At 35.4% G+C, this 19,703-nt stretch overlaps 1 protein-coding gene across 1 annotated transcript in view; it reads left to right on the top strand.

Moving 5' to 3' along the window:
- The first annotated feature begins 4,758 nt into the window (after nucleotides 1–4,758).
- The window catches only part of GMNC (geminin coiled-coil domain containing), a 54,757-nt gene continuing 39,812 nt past the window's right edge, over nucleotides 4,759–19,703 (top strand). The window contains exon 1 of the mRNA XM_034990688.1: nucleotides 4,759–4,902. Within this exon, the coding sequence (XP_034846579.1) occupies nucleotides 4,759–4,902 (144 nt within the window). The remainder of the gene's footprint in view (nucleotides 4,903–19,703) is intronic.

The following is a 19,703-nucleotide window of genomic DNA, read 5'->3' as shown; positions in this document are numbered from 1 at the left end:
CTCTTTCTCTCTCTCAAATAAATAAATAAAATCTATAATAATAATAGTAAATAATAATAAGAAGAAGAATAAAGAACTGAAAGAAAAATACGTAACTACAAAATTCTCTACCCAGCAAAAATATTTTTAAAAAAATAAAGGTGAAGGAAAGACTTATTTTAGACAGAGAAGCTAAAGGAATATGTCACCAGAAGACAAGCACAACAAAAATGTAAGGGAAGTGCTTCATGTCAAAAGGAAACTATCTCAGATGGGAATCTGCATCTACATGCAGAATGACAATCACCCAAAATGGTAGCTACTTGGCTAAATATAATGTTTTTAGGTAAAATCTCTTTAAAAAATAATTGGCAAAATAATTGAAATATAGTACAAAAGCCTCAACAGAAAAAAAAGAAGTATACTGTTGGAAAGTTCTTGTACTATATAAGAAGTTGTATGTTATCACATGGAAATCATACAAATTATACAAAAAAAATGATTATTTAAATTGCCAAAATCAGCAATCAATGAAAGACATCAGTACTGACTGAAATAAATTTTAAAAAATTATAAGAAAAATCATCAACATTTTTTAAAAATTGGACAATTTTGACAAGATGGACAAATTCCTACAAAAGTAAAAATTAGCAAAACTGACTCAAGAGGAAATAGAAAGTCTGAATACATATATAACAAATAAAGAAAATTAAGTAATTAAAAAGCTTCCCACAAAGAAAAGCTGAGGTTTGCATGCTTCAAAGGTGAATTCAATCAAATATTAAATAAAAAGTAGTAACAAGCTTTGACAAATTGTTTCAGAAAACAGAGAAAGCACAATTTCCAACTCGTTGTATGAGCCAATATTACTCTGATATTAAAACTAGACAATGACCTCATAAAAAAAGAAAAATACAGATAAATAACAATTGTGCACATAGATTCATAAATTGTTTAACATAATCCTAGCAAAACAAATCTAACAATATAAAAAATATTATATAAGAAAATACCATTTATAATTGCATCAAAAAGAATAAAAAACCTAGAAATAAATTTAACCAAGGAGGTGAAAGACCTGTATTCTGAAAACTATAAGACATTGATGAAAGAAAGTGAAGATGACACAAACAAATGGAAAGATATATATGTTCATGGATTGGAAGAGTTAATATTAAAATGTCCATACTACCCAGAGCAATCTGCTGGTTCAATATAATCCCTACCGTATATTTGAAGACAAGAAAAGGGAAATTTATGGAGAGAGATATCAAATGTTGGAGTGTGTAGAAATGTTCTCTACTCATTGAAAGATGGGTTTGTAGTAGGCAGATGATCCAGTTACCTATTGCTGCAAAACAAACCACACCCAAACAAAATTATTTTTATCATACTTAAGATTCTGTGCATAAGGAATTAGGGCTGGGCTCAGAAAGCATGGTTTGTCTTTGTGTTCCACAGTGTTTAGAGCTTCAGCCAGGAAGATTTGAAAAGCAGGGAGCTGGAATCATCTGGAGACTTCTTCACTCACATGTCACATGCTTGGGCAGAGAGGACTCAAATGGCTTCCTCCCTCCATATAGTCTCAGATCTTCTGAATGTGGCTGGCCTCTCTATTATCAGCTGTCCAGGGATGGTGGCCTCAATGTAATAGGATTTCTAACACTGCAGCTCAGGTCTCCAAGAAGGAATGTTTCAATGAACAAGATGGAAGCTTCATGGCTTTTTTAAATCCACCCTTACTTCGCACCCCTTCCACCTATTTGTCAAGGAAGTCACAAGCCCATCCAGATTTAAGGGGAGGGAACATAGATACCTACCTAAAACCACAACAATTTTAGAAGAAAATCACAGATTCATGGAAGTGATGGATAATTAGCACCCTCCCCATTTTCTCAGCAAAACACATGACACATTTAATTGTTAAAACACGCATGGGGTCAGGGGGTAGATGAGGATGAGAAAAAGAAGAACTTGTGATTTGATATGAGGGGAAAAGTTCTGGAAAAGCCACTATGATTGAGAAATCAATTAGCAAAATGTGCAAATTCTGAGATTCTTCTGGGACTGAGAAAAATAGTGTAATTAGAAAGAAGTTTAAAATTCAATTTATTAATCAAACTCATGGAGAAAATACCATTAGCAAAGTAAAAATGTAAACAAATTGGGGGAAATACCTAAAAATTTTTTAAATATTTTTTAAATATTGAAAGATCTCAAAAGTTAATAAGACCAATAGCCCAAGGTAGAAGAACATAGAGTTCTAATAATGAACTAACATCAGATGTAAGCCTGCAGCATTATGTGAAAACTAGGCATAACTTCTTATATGATTATTAGGTTAGATTAGAAAATAAGAATTAAAAAAGGAGGCTCTTTCTCAGGTTTAAGAATTTTTTTGTTAAGCGGTTTTTAGACGATGACTATGAAGCACAAGAGAAATTTGACATCTTTTCATCATGTTTGCTGAAGGCATCAGGAACATACTTGAGTTTCAAACAAGCCTTGAGTAGCATGTACTTTGTTATAGGAGATTTTATGTGGGAAAGTTGGACAATATTTCTACTGTGAACAGAATAAGAGAAGAACTTCATAAACTTTATTACGAAAAATATGTTTTGAATAATTTTAATTTATTACACTCACAGAACACATGAATATGCACACTGGTAATTGCTGCATTTGTAAGTTCATAAACTCAGGTTTCCCTTTGAATAGCAGAATACAGAGAAACCATCCGTTCCCAAATGCTGCTCTCTCTTTATCCCAACAGGTGGGCTTCAGGCTTTTCTATACACATAGTTATTGCTGGACAAATCTTTCTCCCTTTCTCTAAGCCATTTGCCCCTCCCTTGAGCTCCAGTTCTTTATGATGAGATGACTCATTAAGCTTTCTTCCCTGCAGGGAGCTGACACCCAATTAATGAGCTGACACTGTTCTGTGTCCGCTCTCACTAGTGCAATAAGGCTCTGTTTACAAACACAGGCTGTTGTGCCTGTTAGGGAGGGCAGGTTAAAATCCCCCTGCTGGGCCAGTTTGTTCAAAATCATAAGGCTTCTTTAAACAATGTCTTTGTGCCTTAAACATCAGACATACTGCTTTCAGCAGGATGCAAGTCACCCTAATGGCAACACCTTGTTTGGCGGGAAAGGGACCAATGGCCAAAGCTTTTTGATTATAAATATTATAAACAGTAATATTTTATTGCAAAATTGTTCTCAATGCTATATAATGGTAGACAATTGTGTACTTTTAAGATGAAATTTCAGGTTTGAAGACTTTTTTTTTCCAACTAAAAGTGTGGTTAAATCTAAACTCCATCTGTGTTTTCCTCCCTCCACTTAAAATTCCATCTGCCCTTCTCCATTTGGCAAACTACTATCTAACCTCAGTCCCCACATAAAATATCATCTCTGTGAAATCCTTCTTGAATTCCTCAGGAAGGGGTAACTCTCTAAAGAGTTTCTGCAAGAATTGTTAAATAGTCCTATAGTGGCATATCACAATTAGCTCCCTTTTAATACTTCTTCATTAAAGAAATGGCTAAGATATAGCATAGTGCATGACACATAATACGTGCTTGCTTAGGATTCCAGTACTGTGAATATGGGTTTCCTACAATTGTGCTCTATATCTATTGGTACCACTGTTATTTCATCTTATACCTAAAGAACTCATTGCTTACTAAAATCATTTCTCTTTCTATTTAGTCTATATTCCATGTCTTTCCCACATGACTAGTTATCTAGATCAACCATATCAGCACCTGTGTAAAACTAGTAGGCAGGTATAGTGCCAGCCATGAGCCTTCTCCTTCCAGCTAAGTTTGGTATAAAGAACGTAACAGACTTCAACAAATTCTGGGCTATGAATGACAATTGGAACTGACCTCTAGCTATGCATGTCACAATTGTCATGTCTCAATCTCTGAGGTCAGTGTAACTGGATTTGAGAGAGAGAGGGAGAGAAAGTGAGAGAGAAAGAATTCAGAAGTGAGAGTCCAAAAGTGCTAGATGTAGATAAAGCACAGGTCATGCTGAGTCTAACAAACTATCTTAAGGATTTTAGTCTTTATCATCAGGACAATGTGAAAATATTAGATGGTTTTAAACAAAGATAGATAATAAGATGAAATTTACATTCTTAAAATATTGTTTTTGTAGCATTGTGGAGTTTGGATTGGAGGAAGGTCTCAGTGGATATGGGAAGACCCAGTTTGGAATCTACCAGCAGATGAAGATTAGGTAGATTGGGCAAGTTTGATGGTGGTGGTGAGTGGTATGGTTGTGACAGAGGTGAAAAGATGTGATAGGTTTGAGACATATTTAGGAGATTTAAGTACCAGTTGTTGGTGATAGATGTTATATGAGAAATAAGGTGGGGAAGTAAGATTTGTCACGATTTCTAGCTTTCATACTTGGCTGGATGGTGGTGTCACTGACTGAGTGAGAACACACTGGATAAGGTCCATATTTAGGGGATGGGAGCGGGATGCAAGAGCAGGGGTGGGGAGTTGCTGACAGATTCCTGAGTTCACTTTTGTATATGTTGGATTTGAAGCGTTTTGAAGATACCTAATTGGATTAGAAGGCGTGGTAGATTTTTGCATCTAGAACTAAGAAAAAAGTCTACACAGAGATACGTATTTATAGTCCCCTGCTTATAGTTGGTAGCTGAAGGCATGGACATTGATGAAAAAACTTAGGAAAAGGGTACAATGTAAAGATAAAAAGGGCTAGGGTTGAGTTTTGAAAAATCTTAATGTATAATGGTCAGATATGGGGGAACAAAGGATTGGTAACAGAGAGGAGTCGCTCAAGGGGAGAAAAACAACTCTAGCTGTATTGCATCAAGAAACAAGGGATGAGGGAATTTCAAAGAGAAAGAAAAAGTTACCAAATGCTGCTGAGAGGTCAGTTAAGGTAAGGATTGAAAATTGCCCATTGAATTTAGCAACGTGAACTTATCTGCTACATTAGCAGGAGCTGTTTCTGTGATGGAAGCAAAATCCAGACTGGAGAGAGTTTAAGAATTAGTGCAAGATGAAGAAATAGAAACATTTAACATAAGCAACTTGTTTTGTTTTGTTTTTAATTGTGGTAAAATATATATAAACATAAAACTTACCAATTAAATCATTTTAAGTGGCATTAACTACACATTTTTATACAACCATCACCACCAGCCCTCTCTAGAAGTTTTTTATCTTCCTAAACTGAAACTTAGTATCCACTGAATGCTACCTCCCCATTCCCCTTTCCTCCCAGCAATTTAAAATAAATGAAAACAAAGGGAGGAAATAGGCAAGTGGTAGAAAAGGACAAGGAGTTGGGAGTGCTCCATCACCTTTCTTTTTTCTTTTTCTTCCTTTCTTTTTTTTTTTGACAGAAAGAGACAAATGTTTAAAAGTTCATGAGAAGAATCCATCTGAGGCAATCAATAATGCAAGCTTCCCAAGAAGAAATAATGAAATGAGATCTATTAACAATGGAAATTAAAGCCTTAAATAGAAAAAGGGACCCCTTCTTTATGGAAGCAAGGAAAAGGAAACTAGAGAAGCTACAGATTTAAGTAAATTAATGTTTGGCATCAAGAAAACTGGGAAAGTCCTCTGTGGCCCTTTATATTCTTTTTATGAATTTCAAGGAGGAGATCATGAACGAACTTTGAAGGGGTTGGGAGTTTTTGGAATTTTGAACAAAGTAGAGCTGGTTTGATAAAGTTGCTATAGACCGTAGCAGAATGATTTAATCAGAACAGGAAAGTTGCTGAGTTGACAACAGATATTCCATCACAGAGAACTTCTCACATGTTAGATATATGTTCAAACAGTTCTTTTTTTTTTTTTTAAGATTTTATTTATTTATTTGACAGAGAGAGGGGGAACACAAGCAGGGGGAGTGGGAGAGGGAGAAGCAGGCCTCCCAACAAGCAGGGAGCCTACGGGTGGCTCGATCCCAGGACCCTGGGATCATGACCTGAGCTGAAGGCAGATGCTTTAATGACTGAGCCACCCATGTACCCCCAAACAGTTCTTTTATACAACATCTATTAAATGAGCTGCATGACACCAGACAATGTACTACTCACAAGTGATCACAAAGTGAACAAGATAGAGCCCATTCCCTCAAGGATTCCATAAAGTCAGATAACAAATAACTGTCATTTATCTACTTGTACTGCCTCTGAATACTAAGGCCTGGGTCCCTAAGATATTTCTCTGGAGATAGAGATAAATAATATAGGCAGAAAAACAATTTGTCATGGTGTTTCCACTGGCTGAAAAGTAAAAGCCTAAATAGAATTTGGAGGTTAAAATATTACTGCAATAAAAGTAAAGACTAAGCAATTTGTTTTTCTTTTCCAAAATTCTGATATTGACCAAGTCCAAACAGAGATTCCAATGTATTCAACAGTCTCCCAGTGAATGTGGAGTCAGTGCCCCAATTCCCATTTAGTGTATTCTCCAGTTTCTACAAATCCTGATTATAAAGAAGGCATAGGAACAGTGAAAGAACTCAAAGCTATAAAATTAGAAACAACAAAATGAATTTAAAATTTGAATAAGAATTGTTTTATTCAATGAAATAGCCATGAATTCAAATTAAATCATAATGTATATTGAGTTCATACTGTAAACTAGGAATTAATCTAAAAACCTTACATGAATGAGCTCAATTCTCAGTACATACTTTTGATACTATTTAGATGCTATTCTTATTCTCATTTCACAAATGAGAGAACTGACATTAAGAAAATCTAAGAAATATTTCTTGGGATTCATAGTTAGTGAGTGGTAGAGGCAGACTTTGACCTGAGAAATCTATTTTAGAGTTTGGGTACTTTATACCATCTCTCAGCCACTACTCTATGCTAGATAAATACTGAAAAATATGAGAGCCAGCATATACTTCCTCAAACTGAAAACAGATATATACCTCCCTAAAGGAGATATTCTGGCCCTGAGAGATTCATCCAATAGTCCTTTGGTCAAGACAACGAGATACCACTCTAGGCCTTGTTTCACTCAAGAAATCTTAGGTTGGAAGACAAATGAGAATGAGAGAGTTTTTATGATCTTAGACCTAGTCTCTTTTTTATTGAGAAAGTATGTTGGAAGCAAATGGGGAGAAGGAGGAAGAGAAATCTGGAACTTCTAGATCTTAACTTAAAAAATCTGTAGCCAGATGGTTTATAAGTGTCCAAGTCTTAAATCTTAGTTGGCTGTGAACTATGGCTACCATATTGCTGCCACACTTCAGTCTTATTTGAATATCTTGCTAATTTGAAAAGTCCTCTGTGGCCAAGACTATCAGGAAGTTTGGGTTTGGACACTGATTTGATATAGTGATCTGAGTCACATGAATCTCTAATGTTCTTTCCACCACTGAATATCTGTAATTTATTAAATGTATTCTTCAGGTTTCAAAATTTAGGCAATTTATTGCTAATTTGTGCTTTTTCAAAAAGATTTATTTAATTATTTGGGAGAGGGAGAGAGGGAGAGAGAGAGCAAGTAGGGGTAGGGGCAGAGGGAAAGAATCTCAAGCAGACTCCCCACTGAGCACAGAGCCGAACGGGGGGCTCCATCTCATGACCCTGAGATCGTGACCTGAGCAGAAATCAAGAGTTGGATGCTTAATTGTCTGAGCCACCCAGGCACCCCTAAATTTGTGCTTTTTAATTTGATTCTGCAAGAGTCCATTATGGTCATATTGTGTAGTCAATTTGTGTATAATGGAAACATTGATATACAAGTATTTATTTTTCATATATTCCTTCTGCAAAAATTTATTAAGTGAGACTTTAGACATAGTGTTAATTAGTGAAATATAAAGATATATTAAAGTAATATTAATCATATTACAAAATTATAAATGCATGACACTCTGTATATTTTATCATATCATCCTTGCAAGAATCTGTAAGGTTATTAACATTGTTATTTTATGCCAAAAGAGACTGAGACTGAAAAGTTAAGCAACTTGACCAAAGTCCTAGAGGTATTTAGAGACAAAGTCAGAATTTGAATCCAGTTTTATCTACATTCAAAGTTCATGTTCTTAATAATTATAAAATATTTTCTATCCTACATGATTGAAGCTGCTTAAGGATATATAGGGAGACACTTAGAGCTGGCATCAAGGAATGCTTTAAATACACTAACAGAGTTCAGAGAAAAAGGAATGACTGCTTCCTTGCCAAAAAGAGAACTATGGATCTGGGTTTTGAAGAACAAGTAGAAGATTTCCAGTCAGGGAAACAAAACCAAAACCAAAAACAAAACAAAGCAAATCACTGCACATGCAAGAACAAAGGAAAGTGTGGTTTTACTTAGAGAGCATGGAGTGTGGATAGAGAATCGCCAAGCCTGTGAATGATGGAAATATAAGCCAAGACTTGAAAGGAAGTGAGAGCCAGATCATTAAGATTCATGAACACATTACAAAGCAATCAGAGTTTCACTTTTTCTGAGCATAACTATCAAAGCTGTTTAATGGAAACTTCAGGAAATATTGAAAGTGCTTTCTTTGGTTCTTTTTGCTTAACAATGTTTCCACCATATCACATCACACCAACCAGCTTACTTAAATTTGCCAGGCATTGGTATCTCCTCAAGATGCGATTCCTAGTTTTTAATTAGTCTATAATGTAGTTGAAAAGTGACATTACACACACACACACACACACACTACTTAAAACTATGTGTGTATATATATATATATATATATATATATATATAATGTTTAAAATGAAATCATACAGTATATATAATTTTCTATGAAACAAAAAGTGACACTTATATAACATTAATAAGTGAAATATGGTTCTGTATGCTAGGACCCTACAAATGGTACAGAAAATATATGAGCTACATTAATTCAGGTGCAGGAGCAAGCTCTTTGAATAAAATGGGTCATGGAAATGTGCAAAGTGGTGAAGAGCATGGGTACTAGAATCAGATCTAAGTTCTAACCCCAATAACTTCAAAATTTGTGTGACCTTGAAGAAATTACTTATCTTTCAGTTTCTTCACAAATAAGTTAACAATTATAGTAAATACACTGCTTAAAGTGTAATAAATGATCAATAAATATTGGTTAGAAAGATCGGAAATTGTTGATAGTCATTGAAAAAGGAGGAAAATAGGAAATGAGACAGAGGAGAGAGGTATGTCCAAGGCTATGAGTAACTGGAGTGAGTAGAGAAGTTGAGAAATCCAGATAGAGTTGGGTATGCCAGGATCATAATGGAGGCAGCCTAGGAGCATAATGGAGAAAAAACTGAATTCCCCACTGGACCATTTTAACAGTTTTCTACCTCAAGCAAGTAGCCATTCTTCTGAAACTTAGTTTGTTGATCTGTAAAATAGGTTTTATTATTCAGAAGCATTTAGGAGAGTATATAGCATAGGAAAAAATGTATTATTAAAACATGTATTATTAAGACATCTGTCTTACACTGAACACTTGTGTGACAACCTTGTTCATATCTATCACTTGCATGTGTATGATCCATTACTATATTGGAAGATAGACCTGGCTCCAACATTTAGCCATTGGTGAAAATGTCTTGCCACCAAATTAGTGGTAAAGAGCTCTTTCCTACTAGTCAGGTCTACAAATTTTAGAAAAGCATCCTACCAAGATTTAGGATCAAATGAAGGCAGTCAAGTCCCTTTAGGTCTAGAATCACCCAGAGCCACAATGTATATATATCATACATGTTAAATAATTTTTGAAATTCTGCAGGAATGAAGTCTTCTGAAATCTGTTTATTCTGACTTCTTCACACTTATTTGAGCCCTGGGCTATTTTTATCATTAAGTATTTACTAATATTTAATGGAACTATGGAACCCGTGGCCCTACTTTGTTAGAACCACAGGACAGAGCTGCAGTCTTCCTAAAACTTGACTGGGACAGCAGGATCTGCTTCCACATGGCCATTCACAGAGGCTTCAATACTTCACACGGGCCTCTTCCTGTGGCTGCCTGAGTGTCCCCAAGACACGGCTGTTGGCTTCCTCCACAATGAGTGATCCCAGAGAGATGGCAAGGCAGAAGCCATGTTTTTCATGAGGAAGTCTTAAAGTGACCCATGTGATTATGTCTGGCATAATCCATTTGTTCCAAGGAAGTCATTAAGTCTAGTCTTCACTCAAGGACAGAAGCATTGGGCTCCATCTCTTGAAGAAAGGAGCGTCAGAGAAGTTGTGAACATATTTTTAAACTACTGTATTGCCCTTTTGAATGTGAGTGAAGAAACTCAGAAGCCTGCCTGTGTGCTTGGTCACCTCTTTGTTCCTCACTACCACTTTAGGTTTTCACTAGAGAAATCCCAGTCTCCCTCAGAAAGGAGTTTAAAACCATTATTAGCCTAGATAATTCTTAATGCAGAAAATGTTTCAGTTGCAAGTAAATAATGATGTTCCTTGTCTACTTTAACATAAATAATGATTTTTGTGAATTCTGGTAAAATTTTACTGAGAAAGACTTTAATCACTTAGATATTTTCTGAAGTACAATCAGAGGGTCCTAGTTTTGTTTAGTCTTCAACTGAATAAAAAGTTTTACTAGCCATGAAGTCTTGACATCCTGAGACAATTGATAAACGTAGGAAGTTTGATTTAAGAATGGCTCCTATGCTAATCATTAAAACAACAAAACATGCCCTAAGCAAGATAAGGTTCTCTTATTTATACATAAAATTACAGTAATAACAACTTGATTTTTTTTATCATAAGTCTACTGTATATTTCTATCCAATTATTCTAAAAATTTAAATATACATATAGAACTTTTCATGTAAGAAACATGTGACAGACATTCTGGGTTTTGGTCTCAATTGTGTGAACTTGAGCATCACATCACTGTAATCAATCTGGTTCTCTTCTGTAAACATAAAATAAAAAAAAAATGTTGTTGAATTAAATGATCTAAATGCTCTCTTGGCAAATAGTCTCTGGTCCTAAAATTCCCACTTCTAGTTTAAAGTAAAGCCTGGAAAAATCTTAAAGCTATAGGCAGTTATTTCTAAGGGGACAAGTAGAGGATATATGGTGTGTGTGTGTGTGTGTGTGTGTGTGTTTTAGAGAGATGGAGAGAGAATGGGGTGGGGGGCAGAAGGAGAGGGAGAGAGAGAATCTTAAGCTGGTTCCACACCCAGCATGGAGCCTGATGTGGGGCTCTCAGTCTCATGACCCTGACATCATGACCAGAACTGAAATCAAGAGTTGGACACTTAACCAACTGAGCCACCCAGGTACCCCAAGGATATATGTTTTAAATGAATAAAAATACATGAGATAATATTCAGGAAAGCATATTTTTTAATTTGTCTGTTAAAAGCAAAATATATAATTCAAATGTTACACATGATTCCATGGAAAACACACAGGTATTCTTAATATTGATAGAAAGTTTTATCTTTATACAAGCTTCAAATAGATATTTTCTCCATTAAAATAAACTATCTTAATGATTGAAATGGCTTAATGTAAAAGAACAAACAATAAAGCAAACTACTAGGGTGTAGGTGAGTAATAGACATTTATATATATAAGAAAAAGTGAACTGATTTATGCACCCAGGTCTCAAAATAATACATTGCAGGCACTCGGCCCACAGTTCACTACAAAATAAGCAAACAAAAGTAGATTTAGTAGTAGTTCAACATTAAAGAATTAGGACTCTTTTGGGTATGATCTTATTATTGATCTGCTCAATAAACTTCCATCAGCTGAAATGAAGGCTCTAGAAAAAAGGATTATTTTCAGAAGCAAATATATAACACCTGCTGTAGGCAGGGCACCACGATCAAGTGGCGCCAGTCAGCTAATCAGACCAATCACATAGATAGTCTGATGAAAACCCATCCTCTTTTGGCCCTATTACAGGTGTTTTTCAAAAATTAGAAGCTCTACAGAGATAGAGCACTGATCTGTGAGTTCCCAGTGTCACCTCTTAGTGTGGGGCAGGCAGGTATATTATTGGGAGCAAACTTCCCTTCACCTAAGAGACCCTATTGAACGCTTTTGCTCTGTGCGATTTCTTTACCTAATGACCTAAATAAGTTCTGTTTTTAGACTTGATAGATCCTCAACTTTTTTGGATTCCCTGTTTCTGTGAAATATACTCTGAGGTTTCAGGCCACCTAAAGACAGTTAGAACTATATGAGAATAATGCATGTCACTGTCTGTCTCATTTTTAGTGAACATATATTTGTACAAAAATTGTGCCAGGCCTGATGATAAAAACTTTATGTACATTAACTCAATTCATCCTTACACCCACCACCTGTGGTAAATCAGGTAGGACAGGTGCTATTTACAGATGAGGAAATCGTAACATAAGGAAGTTAACAATTTTCTCAAGGTCACATTGTTGCTAAGTATTACATCCTTGCCCCAAACTAGCAAACTACAGATCCCATGCTCTATACTGTCACATTTCTTGTCTTTCTTATTCCAAGTTTCCTCTGATTATATTTTCATCAAGATGTAGAATTTTGGGTATTTAAACTGAATTATAGTTAATTCATAAAAGAAAGTCTGCATAAACCATAATCAGGAAAACAATAACCATATTCACACACACACACACATACACATATTCACTCACACCCAACACTGTTCATGTGTATTTTGTGTAATGGCAGAGCATAGAAATGAGTCTACTTAGTCATATCGGTAACTCTTCTCCCATCTATGAGTTCACTAATAAACGCTGTAAAGTTGTTAGTGACACTCTAGTAAGGGAGGCTACATAATCACTTTTATATAATTATCTATGCTATTTGAAGTGATCTGTAAAACATCTATATTATCTACACTACCCTGAGCAACTAACATAAGAAAATCAGTAAGTAAAGGACAAAGATTTGAAAATATTTAGCAGATCTTTCAAGAGCAGTGTTTCCTGGTAGCTAAACTAATCCTCCATAGACATTGTGGAAGTTTTTGTTTTTTTTGTTTTTTTGTATCCAGGAAATTTAGTTTTAGATTAAGTTGAAAAAACTCAGACAACAGATCTAAGAGTCAATGAACAAAAACTGACGATATCCCTATTGATTATGACTGACTTTGAGTGGAAGTCTTTATGGTACAGAGACTACAACACCCTAAATATATGGGGATAAGTGATGGATACCAAGTACAAGTATGGTATACAAATTTGTGGATAATGGAAAAGATATCTTTCTGGTTACAGCTATGCAGCTGAATACCAAACGTGTGTGATTTTCCAATTTATCTGACAGACATACAATTTAAAGAATATTTCAATCTCCCCAATAAATTCTCAAGAAATCTTCCTTTTCATACAATTGAAAATCCACTTTATTCTTCATCAGACCCAGTCACAATCTAGTCTACTATGTCTCTTCCCTATCCTTTCTACATCTGCCTTTTTCTCTAGGTAATTCAAATACAAATAGTGTACTTGCATGGCTTTTGCTGAAGGCTCTCCTGCAGCCCTTATTCAAGGCTTCTCCTATGGCAATCAGGCTGTAAGAGAATCACGCCAATAAAAGATGACATCTGTGCCTCAGATCATTGTGAACCCTTTCAGGTAGGCCATGTGTTGTACCTTGACCTAAAATCTCATTTCTCTTCCCACCACTGTGGCCAATTAAATGGGGGCCTTGTAAGGAGCCAGTTGACTGGTCGTGTGCCGACTATCACCACAAGAGCTTAAGGGCCACAAATCTCTGTTATTACCAAGCTGTTGCTGCCAGAAGCATGCTGATTCCTGACAAAAAGAATAGATTAGGATCAATCAAATCTCCCCCAGGCTTGTCAGTGGGACTTTTAACCACACCTTCTACCTCAAACTTTCCCCTTTACCTCCTTCCAAACACCTACGCAGCAGCAAGCTAACAAGGTGTCTGCCAAACCATATGTTCATAATTAGTTAACTTCTTGTCTGTCGCTAGAGGCACCACTGATTCAGCAACAGCCCTCAAGGGTGTTGGGCATCCAATAAGACACCACCAACCAGCAACGGCCCCTCCCCTCAGCGGTAGGAGAAGAGGCATACTTAATTCCAGCTGTGGCATTGTTAAGTGAATTAACTTTATCCTCAATTTAAAAAGCCAGCATGAAATCAAAGGAGACTCCAGAAAAGAAAAATAGAGAAAATGAAAGAAAAAAAAAAAAGCTTGTAAAGGTTAACTCAACAAGTCTGATGAATGAAACTCAACTGGTTGGCCCCATTTAGCCAATCACTGCAAAGCAGGTTTCTGGCACCGTTGTCACTTCTGGCATAATTCTTCCTTTTATTTCCCAGTTCTGTGGTTAAGGTCTCTTGTTACACACACAGGGGACTGATATAATTGTTTATGAGCCAGTGGAACACATTTTTAGTTAGTAGTGAGGTTACCAGGCAATGAGAAATTAATGTTAGAAACAGCAGTGTACGATGCTGGCTAAGAAATCTCATCTCAAGGTAAGAAGTGCTACATGTAAATTATATTTGCAATCTACTCTTTGAGGCTATAAATGTTTGAGTGTGTCATTTTCTTTATGAAAAAGAGTTGGCAAATAACGTTTTTCAAAAAGTTCTAGGGAAATAAGAATTAAGAATATTTTTTCCCATTAAGGAAAAATATCTAATACTTTGATAAAAATGTACATTTATTAAATTTATTTAAATAAGAATCACTAATGAATTATTCTTCTTTCAACAAAATTATTTATGTAGATACTCCAATAAATTTATCAATATAAGTTTGCTTAAAGGATTAGAAGTTAATACTAAAGGCATATATGATCCTGAAGTTTAATAGCCAAAATTTGACAGTCTCATTTCTTGTTTTGAAGGATTTGGGGAATAAATCTCTAAACTTGAAAAAACTTAAGGGTACTTTTTTTATAACTTAAATTTCATGAACTTTATTTTAATTTATATAAAATAATGTAATTATCTAAATTGGAATAAAATATTAGTTAAGTAAAAATATGTATTCTTAATGTATACACTTAAAATAAAAATTGCTATAAAATTGAGGGACAAAATGCAATTGGGCAAACAAACAAACACTATTTATGTTTCTACAAACAATACTCATGAGACCAAGATTGTGGATATAAACATACAAGAATATAGAAAAGTTAAATTTAAAAAATAAGACTAGATAATTTCTGTCACAATGAATTATAAAAGAGAAACCAGTTTATTATTTAAGCAATGCTACTCTTAGACTATTGTGATTGTGATGCTGTACTTGATATTATTAGGAAATCCTTCTGTAAAGTAATCTAAGAATTTTGGACAATGTAAGGGACAGGGGCAGAACAAATCCAAGATCTAGATATCTACCTAGGATAGGTCACTGTTTTTGGTATCAGCTTGAGATCTAATTTCATTGTCAATCACATAATCTTTGCCATTATATTAAATAACCACTGAGGTTGGCAAGGGACTCAGGGGTCTTGAGTAACAGATATTGTCATGATGATATGTGGCTTAAGGTAAATTAAGAAACAACTGATGTGGTTTGGGACCAGGGAATTAGAAAGCATAAGCCAAAGGGAAAATGCAGAAACCACAGATTAGTACAAGTTACGGGCAATTTTCTTAATAAACCCCCTTATGATAATGTCAGACAAGACATTTCAAGCGTCTTCCCTATCCTCTATGGAACAAACAAATTAACAATCACTGCCAAATGTTACCTTTCAAAGACTAGTCACCATCCTAAAAAAAATATATTTTTTTACAACTTGTTTGTCTTTAAACAAGCTAACACTTAAAGAACAAGAAAATAATCTGCTAAAAAATGCCCACTGATTAATAAACTCCTTTTTCAGTTTAATCTCTCCAAATTTTCAATTTTGATGTATTTTAAATAAAATAAAGCATGATGTGACTAAAAATGTAATATTGATTCCATAGCCAAAGATATTATTTACAATTCTAAAGTAGGAGGTCTTTATTTTAGCTTTCAATGTGATTGACTTATGATTTAATTTATAATGATTATTGTACTATGGGACATAGAGATATTCAGACTAGAAATGGGAAATAATGTTAGTTAGATTTTAAGAACTGATTTTGAGGAATTTTAACATCTCACAGTCCTGTTACAATAAGAAATAGTGAACCACAGAAGAACAAAAAATGGGGATGTAATGATGAATGAGATGCTTTAATAAAAAACTGGCAGTGGTGAGCAGTGCAGATTGGAGGAAAGCAAAAGGCTGTTGAGATGCTGTGCTCTATATTCGTGACAGGCCCTTGGGCAAGGAGAGCTGAAATAGGACTAGATGGAAAGAGACAAATATGAGATATATTATTAAGGACTGAATCAGATGGCTGCAGCTAATGAAAGGAGAAATTCAAGATGATAATGCCAAATTGGCAAGCTTGGTAGCAAAAACCATGACAGTGGCAAAAGTGATGTGAAGACAAGGATATTGGAAGTCAGTTTTTTGACAGAGGAAATAGTATAGTTTTAGTCAAATTAAACTTGTGGAGTGATATGCACAATGGGAATAAGTATCTGACAGGTCTAGGTTCTGTTCAGCAGAGGGGGAACATTTTAATCTGAGAGTTACTGATATGATGAGGATTGCTGGACATGTGTGAATGGTGCACTCTTCAAGGGAGGGGATATAAACCAAGAGGAGCAATATGTCATGCCTTAGGTGTTAATTCCCAGGATAGAGGGGCAGAAGAGAAAGAAGTTAGGAATGAGAACATAGGAAGAGAGCTGAAAAGAGTCAGGTAATGGAAACTACTAGAATTAGTGAAATCCGAAAAAGCAAAAAAAAGGTAAAAACATGTCGTGGAGCATTAAAAAAATGGCTAAAAGTCCAGTTAAATCCAATTAAACATCATTGGAAGTTTTCAAATTCCATTTCTCAAATATGAGAGCCAGTGTGGTCAAAAGTATGGAGTCAGTGTTATACAGAGAGGCAAGATTTTATAATGTATTATTTACTAGTTTATAACCATGCTTATTAGGGGAATGGGTCAATAATTCTCCTTTCTTATGCTTTTTTTGTTCTGGTTTGGATATGGCAGTTATACTAGCTTGATAAGATGAACTGGGGTATCTTTTCTCTTTTTCTCTTCTCTGCAACTATCTGCAATAAATTGAGATTATTAGTTCGTTGAAAATTGGATTAAAAATTCGCCTATAAAACCATCTGAGCCCCAGTATATACGTTAGGCTTTTAAAAAAATTTTTATTTATTTATTTGTCAGAGAGAGAGCACAAGTGGGGGGAGAGGGAGAAGCAGGCTTCCCGCTGAGCAGGGAGCCCGATGTGGGGCTGGATCCCAGGACCCAGGGATCATGACCCAGGCCGAAGGCAACCACTTAACTGAGTGAGCCACCCAGGCTTTGCCCCCAGTATATATGTTAGAAGGGGATTTTCAACTATGTATTTAGTTTCTTTAAAAGTTATCCAGTATTTTGAGTTCTTTTTCTCTCTTGAGTCATTTTATTAATTCATATTTCTTTTTTTTTTTAAAGATTTTATTTATTTATTTGAGAGAGAGAATGAGAGAGAGAGAGAGAGCATGAGAGGGGGAAGGTCAGAGGGAGAAGCAGACTCCCTGCCGAGCAGAGAGCCCCATGCGGGACTCGATCTTGGGACTCCAGGATCATGACCTGAGCTGAAGGCAGTCGCTTAACCAACTGAGCCACCCAGGCGCCCTAATTCATATTTCTAAAAGAGTGATCACTCCAAGTTTCCAAAGATATTTGCATTAATAAATTCATAGTATGTTATGAATTTAAAAGATTTATTTATTTACTTGAGAGAGAGAGAGAGCATGTGGGGGTAAGGGGCTGAGGGGGGGGAGAGAGAGAGAGAGGGAATCTTTTTTTTTTTTTTTTTAGGTTTTTTTTTTTTGGGGAGGGGAGGGGGAGAGAAAGGGTGGGGGGGGGGGGGGGGGGGGGGGGGGGGAGGTGCAGAATCACAAGCAGATTGCCTGCTGTGTGCAGAGCCCTGACCAACCAACTAAGCAGGACTCCATCCAAGGACCCTGAGATCATGACCTGAGCAGAAATCAAGAGTTGGAAGCTTAACTGACTGAGCCGCTGAAGCACCCCAGTATGGACCTATATATGTCTATTGATTAGTTTCTTTCAAAAAATTACTATTGAGCTTGTTGATTAACCAGATATTTTTTCAGTTCTTTGTTGTAATTACTCCTTTTCTTTCTTTATAATTCCTTTTCTTCTACTTTTAAAAATTCTACTTTATTCTGGGGGTTTTTTTTTTTAGATTAAAAGGTTAGTTAATGTGTGATTTTTCTTGTTTCCCAGTATTTTCATTTAAGCTTGTGAATCACAATTCTAAATCTTTATTTCACACACATTTTTATGCAAAATTATTTTATTCAGTTCTAAACCTTTTATGATATTTGTTGTGATTTTTTTCTTTAGTTTATTTATTACTTAGACATGTAGACATGGGCTTTACTTTTTTCAGGTGTATTGGCTTTGGCTTTATATTCTGATTTCTAATTTTATTAAAGGACCAGTAAATTGCTAGAGATTACTCACTAATCTCTGAGTTCAGCAAGGTTAAAGAGTGAGTTCAGCAAGGCTAAAAACTGAATTGTCCAAGATAAAAAAATGACAGAAGCTTGGACCATGGTGGTGGGTGGGAATGGAAATAATTGGAGTCTTGGGAAGTCATTTAGGATTGAGACTTCATGACTGACAGTAGAAGGTGAGGGTGAGGGAGGAGTCAAGTATGAATTCCTTGATAGATTCTGGCTGGAGCGGCAGAATGGTGGTGTTACCCTTTATCGACCTGGAGAAGGTTTAGAAGGATAGCAACAGTTGCATTTAGGTTTGGGCAAGTTGTGCCTGTGCTGCCTCCAAGATAGCAAGTAGGAGATAGCAAGAATGCAATAAATATACAGTCCTTGAGATTCCAAGAATTGCTCAGGCTAAATATATAAATTTTGAAGTCATCAAGATGTAGAAAATCATTGAAACTATGGTGGTGGATCAGTTTGCTCCAGAAAAATTTGTAGACTAAGAGAAGTGATGAGACTGAAAGCTTGAGCAATTCCAGTGGTCTGCTAGAAGAGGAGTTGGCAATAGAGATTCTGAAGTCACAGATAGACTGAAGAGGAAGAGGACTTGTGGTATCCTGGTACACAAGAGAAGGAGGTATTTTGAGAAAAAGAAAATCGTGAGCAAAGAGATGTCATTAACAATAAAGTTAAGATGAATAATTGAGAACTATATTAATGCTTAATATATATTATAGTAAATTGAATTATAAACCTATGATTTTCAAACTGAAGTACCCTTAGTATTATGACTAATATTAATTACGACTAATACTAGTATTATGACTATTACTGACAAGGATTTTAATTTAAGAAAGTCCTATGAATAGTACATATTTTGTTGACAGGATTAAATGGAGTTGTCAGATCAATACATCTAGTAGAAATTCTAATAAGAAAATACCATGTAGTGAGTGTCTACCATGCTTCCACAAGAGTGATAATCACTTTACACAAAGCAACTTTGAAAAAATTGTCATTTCTAGAGCACAAAATGATTTTAAACAAATGCTTTAATATAGTAAATCTCTCAATTTTGTTTTGCGATTTCTACTTTGCCAAGCACTTTTCATGTTGCTTAATTTGTCACTCTTGTTGAAAGAAAAAAAGAGTTCTCATCTTCTCTTCTCTTCTCTTCTCTTCTCTTCTCTTCTCTTCTCTTCTCTTCTCTTCTCTTCTCTTCTC

The sequence above is a fragment of the Mirounga leonina genome, unplaced genomic scaffold (genome assembly GCF_011800145.1).
Source record: "Mirounga leonina isolate KUSES-001 unplaced genomic scaffold, KU_Mleo_1.0 Mir_115, whole genome shotgun sequence".
NCBI lineage: Eukaryota > Metazoa > Chordata > Mammalia > Carnivora > Phocidae > Mirounga > Mirounga leonina.
The sequence above is the reverse complement of the archived record's forward strand: the minus strand, read 5'-3'. Positions and strand labels throughout refer to the sequence as shown.